At 49.2% G+C, this 15247-nt stretch overlaps 1 protein-coding gene across 1 annotated transcript in view; it reads right to left on the bottom strand.

Moving 5' to 3' along the window:
* The window catches only part of celsr2 (cadherin, EGF LAG seven-pass G-type receptor 2), an 83783-nt gene that overhangs the window by 12807 nt on the left and 55729 nt on the right, over positions 1–15247 (bottom strand). Inside the window, exons 9-19 of the mRNA XM_069153383.1 lie at positions 11033–11200; positions 10584–10759; positions 10380–10493; positions 10146–10302; positions 9804–9945; positions 4722–4842; positions 3703–3886; positions 3518–3619; positions 3328–3422; positions 436–645; positions 49–232 (exon numbers count right to left, since the gene is read on the bottom strand). Coding sequence (XP_069009484.1) covers positions 49–232; positions 436–645; positions 3328–3422; positions 3518–3619; positions 3703–3886; positions 4722–4842; positions 9804–9945; positions 10146–10302; positions 10380–10493; positions 10584–10759; positions 11033–11200 — 1653 coding nt within the window. The remainder of the gene's footprint in view (positions 1–48; positions 233–435; positions 646–3327; positions 3423–3517; positions 3620–3702; positions 3887–4721; positions 4843–9803; positions 9946–10145; positions 10303–10379; positions 10494–10583; positions 10760–11032; positions 11201–15247) is intronic.

The raw sequence follows: 15247 nt of genomic DNA, 5'->3' as shown, positions 1-15247 counted from the left end.
CAATGTGCAGACTCCAGGCTGAACGTTCATGTCCGTGACGGTGCTCACCGATGTTGGGCGTGACGATGGTGAAGGGGCTGAGGTAGGTCTTCCTCATGTTCTGCGCCAGCGTGTTGGCGTACTCCTCGTAGTGTCGCAGCAGCGCCGCCGTGCCGCCCTCCGTGTGCTGGATCAGCTCCCAGTGCTGCCGCGTGTCCGCAGACAGGATGCGGCTGCCCACACGGACCAGGTTCTGTTGGACACCGGGGGAGGACAGACACACAGGAAGTCATCCACAGACAGACATGAGGTGGGAGGAGCTTCCCGCTGATGCAACATGAGGCACTGGCGTGTCCAACCAGGACGGACTTCCTGTTTCTACAGTTTTATTTACTGCATGTTGTTGTTGTTGTTGTTGTTGTATGTTCCAGTGTCCATCCCGTGTGTCCCGTGTACCTCGGTGAAGTGGACGTCCTGCGTAGCCGTCAGGTTGAAGCCCCGCTGGCTGCTCTCGTGCTGCAGCAGACTCTGAGCGAGGCGGTACGCCGTCTTCACGTCGCTGCCGTAGAACCTGTCGGCGTGGACGGTGGCGTTGGCCAACATGGCCGCCGTCTGCTGGACGTGTCCGGAGTCGAGGAGCGACGCGTTCCGGAAAAACGTCTCCGACTGATGGGAGAGAAATGAGAGAAGAAGCGTCGGTAACACGGCAGAATACCTAAAGATGTTCACGGCTCTCAGACGAGGAATTCTGATTCACGATCCACATTTTTATAAAGCGGACATTTCTGTCGGGACTCTGATGGACGCAGGAAGTCTGCACCAACAGGAAGTCTGCACCAACAGGAAGTCTGCACACCAACAGGAAGTCTGCACACCAACAGGAAGTCTGCGCCAACAGGAAGTCTGCACACCAACAGGAAGTCTGCACACCAACAGGAAGTCTGCACCAACAGGAAGTCTGCACACCAACAGGAAGTCTGCACACCAACAGGAAGTCTGCACACCAACAGGAAGTCTGCACACCAACAGGAAGTCTGCACACCAACAGGAAGTCTGCACACCAACAGGAAGTCTGCACCAACAGGAAGTCTGCACACCAACAGGAAGTCTGCACCAACAGGAAGTCTGCACACCAACAGGAAGTCTGCACCAACAGGAAGTCTGCACACCAACAGGAAGTCTGCACACCAACAGGAAGTCTGCACCAACAGGAAGTCTGCACACCAACAGGAAGTCTGCACACCAACAGGAAGTCTGCACACCAACAGGAAGTCTGCACCAACAGGAAGTCTGCACACCAACAGGAAGTCTGCACACCAACAGGAAGTCTGCGCCAACAGGAAGTCTGCACACCAACAGGAAGTCTGCACACCAACAGGAAGTCTGCACCAACAGGAAGTCTGCACACCAACAGGAAGTCTGCACACCAACAGGAAGTCTGCACACCAACAGGAAGTCTGCACACCAACAGGAAGTCTGCACACCAACAGGAAGTCTGCACCAACAGGAAGTCTGCACACCAACAGGAAGTCTGCACCAACAGGAAGTCTGCACACCAACAGGAAGTCTGCACCAACAGGAAGTCTGCACACCAACAGGAAGTCTGCACACCAACAGGAAGTCTGCACCAACAGGAAGTCTGCACACCAACAGGAAGTCTGCACCAACAGGAAGTCTGCACACCAACAGGAAGTCTGCACACCAACAGGAAGTCTGCACCAACAGGAAGTCTGCACCAACAGGAAGTCTGCACACCAACAGGAAGTCTGCACACCAACAGGAAGTCTGCACCAACAGGAAGTCTGCACACCAACAGGAAGTCTGCACACCAACAGGAAGTCTGCACACCAACAGGAAGTCTGCACACCAACAGGAAGTCTGCACACCAACAGGAAGTCTGCACACCAACAGGAAGTCTGCACCAACAGGAAGTCTGCACACCAACAGGAAGTCTGCACCAACAGGAAGTCTGCACACCAACAGGAAGTCTGCACCAACAGGAAGTCTGCACACCAACAGGAAGTCTGCACACCAACAGGAAGTCTGCACCAACAGGAAGTCTGCACACCAACAGGAAGTCTGCACACCAACAGGAAGTCTGCACACCAACAGGAAGTCTGCACACCAACAGGAAGTCTGCACACCAACAGGAAGTCTGCACCAACAGGAAGTCTGCACACTAACAGGAAGTCTGCACACCAACAGGAAGTCTGCGCCAACAGGAAGTCTGCACACCAACAGGAAGTCTGCACACCAACAGGAAGTCTGCACCAACAGGAAGTCTGCACACCAACAGGAAGTCTGCACACCAACAGGAAGTCTGCACACCAACAGGAAGTCTGCACACCAACAGGAAGTCTGCACACCAACAGGAAGTCTGCACCAACAGGAAGTCTGCACACCAACAGGAAGTCTGCACCAACAGGAAGTCTGCACACCAACAGGAAGTCTGCACCAACAGGAAGTCTGCACACCAACAGGAAGTCTGCACACCAACAGGAAGTCTGCACCAACAGGAAGTCTGCACACCAACAGGAAGTCTGCACCAACAGGAAGTCTGCACACCAACAGGAAGTCTGCACACCAACAGGAAGTCTGCACCAACAGGAAGTCTGCACCAACAGGAAGTCTGCACACCAACAGGAAGTCTGCACACCAACAGGAAGTCTGCACCAACAGGAAGTCTGCACACCAACAGGAAGTCTGCACACCAACAGGAAGTCTGCACACCAACAGGAAGTCTGCACACCAACAGGAAGTCTGCACCAACAGGAAGTCTGCACCAACAGGAAGTCTGCACACCAACAGGAAGTCTGCACCAACAGGAAGTCTGCACACCAACAGGAAGTCTGCACACCAACAGGAAGTCTGCACCAACAGGAAGTCTGCACCAACAGGAAGTCTGCACACCAACAGGAAGTCTGCACCAACAGGAAGTCTGCACACCAACAGGAAGTCTGCACCAACAGGAAGTCTGCACACCAACAGGAAGTCTGCACCAACAGGAAGTCTGCACCAAAAGGAAGTCTGCACACCAACAGGAAGTCTGCACCAACAGGACAAACGTTTCACTCTGAGGCTGTGTGACGAGAAGGTTTGAAACTCCTGGTCTCCAGCAGATGAACCTGCTGACTCCTCCCTCAGCTTTAGTGTGAAACATCTTCGTGCAGTTTGGTGCAGGTTGTCACGGTCACCGAGGAGGAACTTTATTTCAGCCAATGCTTCAGACCTTCTCATCAGCCGGAGCGCATCATAAACACGCTAGCTCCTAAACAACAGCATGTTAGCTGTGTGCTAACGTTAGCCTCCAGCAGCAGACCGGTTCCGATCCGTTCTGCAGAAACCCACCAGAACTTTGAGCCGGCTGAAGCTGAAGGAGGTGCAGTTGAAGAGGTCGGGAGGCAGCCAGCCTTTGTGCTCGTCACAGTGTCGGATGGCTGTTCCTGAGGAGGAGAGAGACGGAGATCAGCTCCGGGCCGGTTTCATACGCTGACATTAGGAAATGATAATTTGACGAGCTGCCGGGAAACGATCTTACCCAGAGTTCCTCTGGGACACGGGGCTGCTGCCGGGAGACCAAACTTAGTCCGGGGCCACCAAACGGAGGCCTCGATGGCCTGAGGGCAGCTGTCATAGATGACTGACAGAGGAGGATTATTTTAAGACATGTCTGTCTATCATGGAAAGAGATTTATAATGAAGACGTCAGAGATGTTTTCTGACCTTCGCAGCCGTTGGCGGAGACCTCGGCGAACGGGTTGTCGCAGCGGTCGCACTGCCGACCGATGACGCCCGCTTTGCACCGACACTGACCGCCGACCCGGTCGCAGGCTCGGGAGAAGGAGCCGACCGGGTAGCAGTCGCACAGCAGGCAGCTGTCGCCGCCGTCGGGCCGGTAGTGGTTGTCCTGGAAACAAGACAAACGGCCGCTGAATAAATCTACGGCGTCATCTGGGAGCCACGACGAGCTCCAGCTGTCCACAAACATCTGGAGCTTCTGCTCCTCAACAGATTTACTACAAATATCTGAAGATGTTTCATTTCTCAGTCAGTTCAGAAGAAGAAGAAACAAACACAACGAATCATGTTTCAACATCAACCTACGGAAACCGTTTATTGTGGAACTGTGCTTTAATCAGGACATTAATCAATCAATCCTAAATGTGTTGATATAATTGTTGATGAAACGATCGGTGTGACAGAGAAAGTTCGTCCTTATTGTTTTGTTTCTTTATCGATTCTATTTACATTTTAATATCTTATTCCATCTTTCTTTTAATGAATTCTTCATACTTTTGTTGCTCTTTTCTATTCTATCAAATCTTTTATCCTACAGCTCCTATTTACCATTTTTATTCTTGTTTTGTTTTGATCTATTCTTAGTTTCTTAATCTAGTTCTTATTTCATTTATTTATTGTTAATTTAGTTTTTCAATCTATCTTCATTTCTATCATCTCCATCTTTGGCTTCAAACTTTCTTTTAAATTGTTTTTTTTCTTTTGACTTTGTTTTGTGTTTTGTATTGAAATTGTTCTTAAATTATTATTGTTATTATTTTTGTCCTTGTTATCGGCCTGTCAATCATCAGTGAAGCAGTGATTAATTGATTGATAGATTTTTATTGGCTATTAAAGACATTTTCTTCTGAATCCTCCTGATGTGAAACCAGCAGCTTCCTGCTCCTCCACAGCAGCTTCCTGCTCCTCCACAGCAGCTTCCTGCTCCTCCACAGCCGTCTCACCTTACAGCGACACGCTCCGCTCGTCTTGTTGCAGTCCGAGTCGAAGCCGTTCTCCGTCTGACAGGAACACGGACCGCACGTCTTATGGCCCCACCAGCCCCGAGGACACGGCAGGTCGGTCCTGCACACACACATGATCAGTCCGTGTTCACCTCCTCCACACACACATGATCAGTCCGTGTTCACCTCCTTCACACACACATGATCAGTCCGTGTTCACCTCCTCCACACACACATGATCAGTCCGTGTTCACCTCCTCCACACACACATGATCAGTCCGTGTTCACCTCCTCCACACACACATGATCAGTCCGTGTTCACCTCCTCCACACACACATGATCAGTCCGTGTTCACCTCCTCCACACACACATGATCAGTCCGTGTTCACCTCCTTCACACACACATGATCAGTCCGTGTTCACCTCCTCCACACACACATGATCAGTCCGTGTTCACCTCCTTCACACACACATGATCAGTCCGTGTTCACCTCCTCCACACACACACACACACACACACACACACACACATACACACACACACACACACACACGCATGATCAGTCCGTGTTCACCTCCTTCACACACACATGATCAGTCCGTGTTCACCTCCTCCACACACACATGATCAGTCCGTGTTCACCTCCTCCACACACACATGATCAGTCCGTGTTCACCTCCTCCACACACACATGATCAGTCCGTGTTCACCTCCTTCACACACACATGATCAGTCCGTGTTCACCTCCTCCACACACACATGATCAGTCCGTGTTCACCTCCTTCACACACACATGATCAGTCCGTGTTCACCTCCTCCACACACACACACACACACACACACACACACATACACACACACACACACACACACGCATGATCAGTCCGTGTTCACCTCCTTCACACACACATGATCAGTCCGTGTTCACCTCCTCCACACACACATGATCAGTCCGTGTTCACCTCCTTCACACACACATGATCAGTCCGTGTTCACCTCCTCCACACACACATGATCAGTCCGTGTTCACCTCCTTCACACACACATGATCAGTCCGTGTTCACCTCCTCCACACACACATGATCAGTCCGTGTTCACCTCCTTCACACACACATGATCAGTCCGTGTTCACCTCCTCCACACACACATGATCAGTCCGTGTTCACCTCCTCCACACACACATGATCAGTCCGTGTTCACCTCCTCCACACACACATGATCAGTCCGTGTTCACCTCCTTCACACACACATGATCAGTCCGTGTTCACCTCCTCCACACACACATGATCAGTCCGTGTTCACCTCCTGCACACACACATGATCAGTCCGTGTTCACCTCCTCCACACACACATGATCAGTCCGTGTTCACCTCCTCCACACACACATGATCAGTCCGTGTTCACCTCCTTCACACACACATGATCAGTCCGTGTTCACCTCCTCCACACACACATGATCAGTCCGTGTTCACCTCCTGCACACACACATGATCAGTCCGTGTTCACCTCCTCCACACACACATGATCAGTCCGTGTTCACCTCCTCCACACACACATGATCAGTCCGTGTTCACCTCCTCCACACACACATGATCAGTCCGTGTTCACCTCCTGCACACACACATGATCAGTCCGTGTTCACCTCCTCCACACACACATGATCAGTCCGTGTTCACCTCCTTCACACACACATGATCAGTCCGTGTTCACCTCCTGCACACACACATGATCAGTCCGTGTTCACCTCCTCCACACACACATGATCAGTCCGTGTTCACCTCCTCCACACACACATGATCAGTCCGTGTTCACCTCCTTCACACACACATGATCAGTCCGTGTTCACCTCCTCCACACACACATGATCAGTCCGTGTTCACCTCCTCCACACACACATGATCAGTCCGTGTTCACCTCCTGCACACACACATGATCAGTCCGTGTTCACCTCCTCCACACACACATGATCAGTCCGTGTTCACCTCCTGCACACACACATGATCAGTCCGTGTTCACCTCCTCCACACACACATGATCAGTCCGTGTTCACCTCCTGCACACACACACACACACACACACACACACACACACACACACACACACACACACATGATCAGTCCATGTTCACCTCCTCCACACACACATGATCAGTCCGTGTTCACCTCCTCCACACACACATGATCAGTCCGTGTTCACCTCCTCCACACACACATGATCAGTCCGTGTTCACCTCCTTCACACACACATGATCAGTCCGTGTTCACCTCCTGCACACACACATGATCAGTCCGTGTTCACCTCCTCCACACACACATGATCAGTCCGTGTTCACCTCCTCCACACACACATGATCAGTCCGTGTTCACCTCCTTCACACACACATGATCAGTCCGTGTTCACCTCCTGCACACACACATGATCAGTCCGTGTTCACCTCCTCCACACACACATGATCAGTCCGTGTTCACCTCCTTCACACACACATGATCAGTCCGTGTTCACCTCCTCCACACACACATGATCAGTCCGTGTTCACCTCCTCCACACACACATGATCAGTCCGTGTTCACCTCCTCCACACACACATGATCAGTCCGTGTTCACCTCCTCCACACACACATGATCAGTCCGTGTTCACCTCCTGCACACACACATGATCAGTCCGTGTTCACCTCCTCCACACACACATGATCAGTCCGTGTTCACCTCCTGCACACACACATGATCAGTCCGTGTTCACCTCCTCCACACACACATGATCAGTCCGTGTTCACCTCCTGCACACACACACACACACACACACACACACACACACACACACACACACACACACACACATGATCAGTCCATGTTCACCTCCTTCACACACACATGATCAGTCCGTGTTCACCTCCTCCACACACACATGATCAGTCCGTGTTCACCTCCTCCACACACACATGATCAGTCCGTGTTCACCTCCTCCACACACACATGATCAGTCCGTGTTCACCTCCTCCACACACACATGATCAGTCCGTGTTCACCTCCTGCACACACACATGATCAGTCCGTGTTCACCTCCTCCACACACACATGATCAGTCCGTGTTCACCTCCTGCACACACACACACACACACACACACACACACACACACACACATGATCAGTCCATGTTCACCTCCTTCACACACACATGATCAGTCCATGTTCACCTCCTTCACACACACATGATCAGTCCGTGTTCACCTCCTCCACACACACATGATCAGTCCGTGTTCACCTCCTCCACACACACATGATCAGTCCGTGTTCACCTCCTCCACACACACATGATCAGTCCGTGTTCACCTCCTCCACACACACATGATCAGTCCGTGTTCACCTCCTCCACACACACATGATCAGTCCGTGTTCACCTCCTGCACACACACATGATCAGTCCGTGTTCACCTCCTCCACACACACATGATCAGTCCGTGTTCACCTCCTGCACACACACATGATCAGTCCGTGTTCACCTCCTCCACACACACATGATCAGTCCGTGTTCACCTCCTGCACACACACACACACACACACACACACACACACACACACACACACACACACACACATGATCAGTCCATGTTCACCTCCTCCACACACACACACACACACACACACACACACACACACATGATCAGTCCATGTTCACCTCCTCCACACACACACACACACACACACACACACACACACACACACACATGATCAGTCCATGTTCACCTCCTCCACACACACACACACACACACACACACACACACACACACACACACACACACACATGATCAGTCCATGTTCACCTCCTCCACACACACACACACACACACACACACACACACACACACACACACACACACACACATGATCAGTCCATGTTCACCTCCTCCACACACACACACACACACACACACACACACACACACACATGATCAGTCCATGTTCACCTCCTCCACACACACACACACACACACGCACACACACACACACACACACACACATGATCAGTCCATGTTCACCTCCTCCACACACACACACACACACACACACACACACACACACACACACACACACACACACATGATCAGTCCATGTTCACCTCCTCCACACACACACACACACACACACACACACACACACACACACACACACACACACACACACACATGATCAGTCCATGTTCACCTCCTCCACACACACACACACACACACACACACACACACACACACACACACACACACATGATCAGTCCATGTTCACCTCCTCCACACACACACACACACACACACACACACACACACACACACACACACACACACATGATCAGTCCATGTTCACCTCCTCCACACACACACACACACACACACACACACACACACACACACACACACGATCAGTCCATGTTCACCTCCTCCACACACACACACACACACACACACACACACACACACACACACACACACACACACACATGATCAGTCCATGTTCACCTCCTCCACACACACATGATCAGTCCGTGTTCACCTCCTCCACACACACATGATCAGTCCGTGTTCACCTCCTCCACACACACATGATCAGTCCGTGTTCACCTCCTTCACACACACACACACACACACACACACACACACACACACACACACACACACACACACACACACACACACATGATCAGTCCGTGTTCACCTCCTCCACACACACACACACACAAACACACACACACATACACACACACACACACACGCATGATCAGTCCGTGTTCACCTCCTCCACACACACATGATCAGTCCGTGTTCACCTCCTTCACACACACATGATCAGTCCGTGTTCACCTCCTCCACACACACATGATCAGTCCATGTTCACCTCCTCCACACACACATGATCAGTCCGTGTTCACCTCCTTCACACACGCATGATCAGTCCATGTTCACCTCCTTCACACACACATGATCAGTCCGTGTTCACCTCCTGCACACACACATGATCAGTCCGTGTTCACCTCCTTCACACACACATGATCAGTCCGTGTTCACCTCCTTCACACACACAGACGGTACTTTTTCTCGCAGTAGTGTCCGAAGTAGCTTCCAGGACAGTCGCAGCTGTAACCGCGGGAGGAAGTCGGCTTCCTGCTGCACGTCGACTCGTGTTCACACGGATTCAGAGCGCAGGCGTCGGTGCAGTTGTTGCCATAGAAACCTGGAATAAAACAGAAGGAGTCACCGTCGTCACGTCTACTGTCAGCAAACTGTTGGAGGGAAGAATTAGATCAGATTCATGGAATCACAGACATCTGGACCACAAACTACATTTACAAGGTTTATCCTGAAATAATTCAGATTCTATTTTCAAAGGATCGATGTGAAAGATAAAAGACAACGTTCGGTTGCCGGTCGGACCGCTGAGGCAGGTGCAGGAGAAGCTGTCCCAGTCGTCGCTGCAGTAGCTGTTGGGGGGGCAGCGGTTGGAGCCGCATGGGTCCGGCACGCTGCAGCCCGCCTCCACGTTCACCTTCCTGGCCTGAGACAGACTCAGAGCTCCGCCCACACGCAGACCCTGCAGGGAGACATGATGATGATGAGGGGATGAAGATGGGGAGACAGTCTGAACTGCTGCTGGAAACGAGGACCGACCTGCACGCAGCCACGGAAGCCGTGCTGAATCCTCCCATCGGGCCTCGCCAACCCACCGACGCTGACCGTCTTCAGCTTGGAGTCCCGCAGCTTCCCGTCCACCTCCATGCTGGCCTGAAGAGCAACAGACTTTAAACTGGAAACTAGGGCAGTTGAGCTGACAGTGACTGACAGTGATTGACAGTGATTGACAGCGACCCTCACCAGGTAGAGTCCGTGGTCCACCGACAGCACGGCCTTGTGGAGACTCGCTGCTCCTCCCAGGCTGCCGATGTCCAGCTGCAGATGGTGCCACGCTCCGTCGTTCACCACCACCTCCTCCACACGGGACAGAGTGGAGTCCTCCCCCCGGTGCAGCCCCATCAGCACGCTGCCCCCCCCGCAGCTACGGACGTAGCAGGAGACAATCGGCATCACATGATGCGCAGAAGAGAAGTTCTAAAGTTGGAACCGCTGAACATCACCGGTGACGGACAGCTCGTCACATCGAAAAGACGTCGGTCACAAACCAACCGATAACACGAAAGACGCTGGAGTCTCTCATCAGTCTGAACATCCTCCATGATGCAACACAGAGAGATCACAGTGGAAACAGGAGGTGGACACAGGAAGTGGGGACAGGAAGTGTGTGTGCATGTGTCTTTGACCGTATCTCACCTGCAGCGTGAGGTTGTGCTGCAGCCCGGAGGAGATGTGCAGCAGCGTTGAGCTCGACTGACGCGTTCGGAACATGAGCTCCACGTGCCACGGGACGGACGCCGCCGCCAGGTTGGCCCACTGCAGCAGGCTGTTACCAAGGAAACGCTGAGGGCTCACCATCACTACGGAGAACATGCAGAGAGAAGAGGAGGATGAAGAGGAGGATGAAGAGAGGCTGAAAGGAGGAAGGTAACCTAGAAGAAGACTGATCACAGTTATCAGAAAATAAACTTTTTAGACTTTTCTTAAATCCAGAAAGATAAAATCACTCTGAAGAGCAGCGCCGGCTTTTTTTTAAAAACTGAAAGACTGAAAGCAGTGAAGTAAAAATCAAACACGCTGTGATCACATTTCTCTTGTTTCTTCTATGTTTTAGTATTCAGAGCCGACATCGTCGGAGCTGCAGCTTCATGACACCAGAAGGAAGTCGTGATGTTGAGCTCTGAAAGAGAAGCTTTCAGGATCTTTCAGGTGTTGATGAAGTGACAGAAAGGAGAGCTGCTGCCTGACGGACAGATGTTTCCTGCTCATTAACCGTCTCTGCGTGAAGTGAAGAAAACAACCTGAATCAGTCGAAATGATCGAACAAACCTGCTGCACTCCGGCTGTCAGCTGGAGGAGGACAGACCAACTGGAGTCTAACTTCACTCAGGAGGTTTTTACATTTACACCAATTAATGCTTCATTAAGTAATTAAGACGTTCATGCACGCCTCGTTACCTCCTGCACACGTTTGATTGGTCCGAAGAGACGAACACCAACAGATCAATATTTATGGAGGCTCATTTTATTAAACCACACAATTATTTTCATTATTGATTTTGTCTATTAAATGTCAGAAAGTGGCTATAAAAGCTAAAATGAACATTTTAAAAAGCTCTTTTTGTTTGAGAAACTGAAGGACGTCAGAAATATTCAGTTAAAATCATGTGAGATGAAGACGAGCAGCAAATCTGAGAAACTAACTGACTCAAACTATTATTATAGTTATTATTATTACTAATATTATTATTATTATTAGTAGTAGTCCATTATTCAAATACAGCTGATAAAACGTCTCCTCCAACACGGTTGTTTGTAACAAACTGAAGTGACATGTTGGTTTTAATGAAGTCTGTCTGTCCATCCTCCCTCCGCTCCCACATCAACACACCTGTCACTGTTTGAACATCCGACTCCTCTAATCTCCTCTAATCTCCTCTAACGTCCTCTAACGTCCTCTAACATCCTCTAATCTCCTCTAACGTCCTCTAACGTCCTCTAACATCCTCTAATCTCCTCTAACGTCCTCTAACGTCCTCTAACAAACTATCCAAGAACAAACTATTGTCCATCTTGGATAATCCTGTCCACCCTCTCAACCACCTGCTGCAGGGACAGCGGATCACTTTCTCTAAAAGATTCCTCCAGCTCCGCTGTCACAAGGACAGATACAGGAGATCATTCCTGATACAGGAGATCATTCCAGATACAGGAGATCATTCCTGATACAGGAGATCATTCCTGATACAGGAGATCATTCCAGATACAGGAGATCATTCCTGATACAGGAGATCATTCCTGATACAGGAGATCATTCCTGATACAGGAGATCATTCCTGATACAGGAGATCATTCCAGATACAGGAGATCATTCCAGATACAGGAGATCATTCCAGATACAGGAGATCATTCCAGATACAGGAGATCATTCCAGATACAGGAGATCATTCCTGATACAGGAGATCATTCCAGATACAGGAGATCATTCCTGATACAGGAGATCATTCCAGATACAGGAGATCATTCCAGATACAGGAGATCATTCCTGATACAGGAGATCATTCCAGATACAGGAGATCATTCCAGATACAGGAGATCATTCCTGATACAGGAGATCATTCCAGATACAGGAGATCATTCCTGATACAGGAGATCATTCCAGATACAGGAGATCATTCCTGATACAGGAGATCATTCCAGATACAGGAGATCATTCCAGATACAGGAGATCATTCCTGATACAGGAGATCATTCCAGATACAGGAGATCATTCCTGATACAGGAGATCATTCCAGATACAGGAGATCATTCCACATACAGGAGATCATTCCAGATACAGGAGATCATTCCAGATACAGGAGATCATTCCTGATACAGGAGATCATTCCAGATACAGGAGATCATTCCTGATACAGGAGATCATTCCAGATACAGGAGATCATTCCAGATACAGGAGATCATTCCTGATACAGGAGATCATTCCAGATACAGGAGATCATTCCTGATACAGGAGATCATTCCAGATACAGGAGATCATTCCACATACAGGAGATCATTCCTGATACAGGAGATCATTCCAGATACAGGAGATCATTCCTGATACAGGAGATCATTCCAGATACAGGAGATCATTCCTGATACAGGAGATCATTCCAGATACAGGAGATCATTCCAGATACAGGAGATCATTCCAGATACAGGAGATCATTCCTGATACAGGAGATCATTCCAGATACAGGAGATCATTCCTGATACAGGAGATCATTCCTGATACAGGAGATCATTCCTGATACAGGAGATCATTTCAGATACAGGAGATCATTCCTGCCCACTGCCATAAGACTTTACAATAACTCACCTCTGGCAAAATCCATCACAGTACAATAACACTGATGACTGTGTTTCTTGGTTGCTTGTATATTATGTGTATATTATATATATAGATGTATACTGTACTGTATGTATATATATACATATATATGTTGACTGTGTTTATTGGTTTGTTGTATATAATATATATAGATATTTAATGTGCTGTATATATACTGTATATGCTGTGCATTTTATATTTTATATTTATATTTTTTACTGCTATTTACTGCTATTTTATTTTATTGCTTTTCTATTATATATTCTATCCTATTATTTTATTTTATTGTTCTATTATTGCTTCTGTATGTATGCTGCTGTGGCGAAAAAATTTCCCCTCGGGGATTAATAAAGTATATACCTACCTACCTAACATCCTCTAATCTAATCTCCTCTAACGTCCTCTAATCTCCTCTAACGTCCTCTAACGTCCTCTAATCTCCTCTAATCTCCTCTAACGTCCTCTAATCTCCTCTAACGTCCTCTAACGTCCTCTAATCTCCTCTAACGTCCTCTAATCTCCTCTAACGTCCTCTAACGTCCTCTAATCTCCTCTAATGTCCTCTAATCTCCTCTAATATCCTCTAACGTCCTCTAATCTCCTCTAACGTCCTCTAATCTCCTCTAACGTCCTCTAATCTCCTCTAACGTCCTCTAATGTCCTCTAATCTCCTCTAACGTCCTCTAATCTCCTCTAACGTCCTCTAATCTCCTCTAATGTCCTCTAATATCCTCTAATCTCCTCTAACGTCCTCTAACGTCCTCTAATCTCCTCTAATCTCCTCTAACGTCCTCTAATCTCCTCTAATGTCCTCTAATCTCCTCTAACGTCCTCTAATCTCCTCTAACGTCCACCAACATTAAGAAATCTCTTTTCCTGCTCAGCTTCACACTGAAGACAAAAACAGCTTCAACGCTCGTTTCTCTTCACATTTCTTTAAACTGTAAATCAGTGCAGACAACAGCTGCAGGGAGAACACAGACAGACAGGAGGACAGACAGACAGGAGGACAGATAGACAAGAGGACAGGCGGACAGGCAGACAGGAGGACAGACAGACAAACAGGAGGACAGACGGACAAGAGAACAGGCGGACAGGAGGACAGACAGGAGGACAGACAGACAAGAGGAAAGGCGGACAGGCAGACAGCAGGACAGATGGACAGGAGGACAGACAGACAAAAGGACAGGTAGACAGGCAGACAGGAGGACAGACAGACAGACAGGAGGACAGATGGACAAGAGAACAGGCGGACAGGCAGACAGACAGACGGACAGGAGGACAGACGGACGTACAGACAGACAGGAGGACAGACGGATGGACAGACGTACAGACAGACAGATAGACAGGAGGACAGACGGACGGACAGACGTACAGACAGACAGAGAAATTAAACGGATCAACATGGTGTGAAAGAGAAAAGTTAATCTGCAGCAGATTGCTGATGTGATCAGACATTAAAACCACAGCGCTGTAATATCATATCATATCATATCATATCATATCATATCATATCATATCATATCATATCATATCA

Source organism: Embiotoca jacksoni, unplaced genomic scaffold (genome assembly GCF_022577435.1).
Source record: "Embiotoca jacksoni isolate LCO1_2020_lvr unplaced genomic scaffold, fEmbJac1.0.p SCAF_1, whole genome shotgun sequence".
In the NCBI taxonomy this organism is placed as follows: domain Eukaryota; kingdom Metazoa; phylum Chordata; class Actinopteri; family Embiotocidae; genus Embiotoca; species Embiotoca jacksoni.
This window is presented reverse-complemented; position numbering and strand designations above follow the sequence as displayed.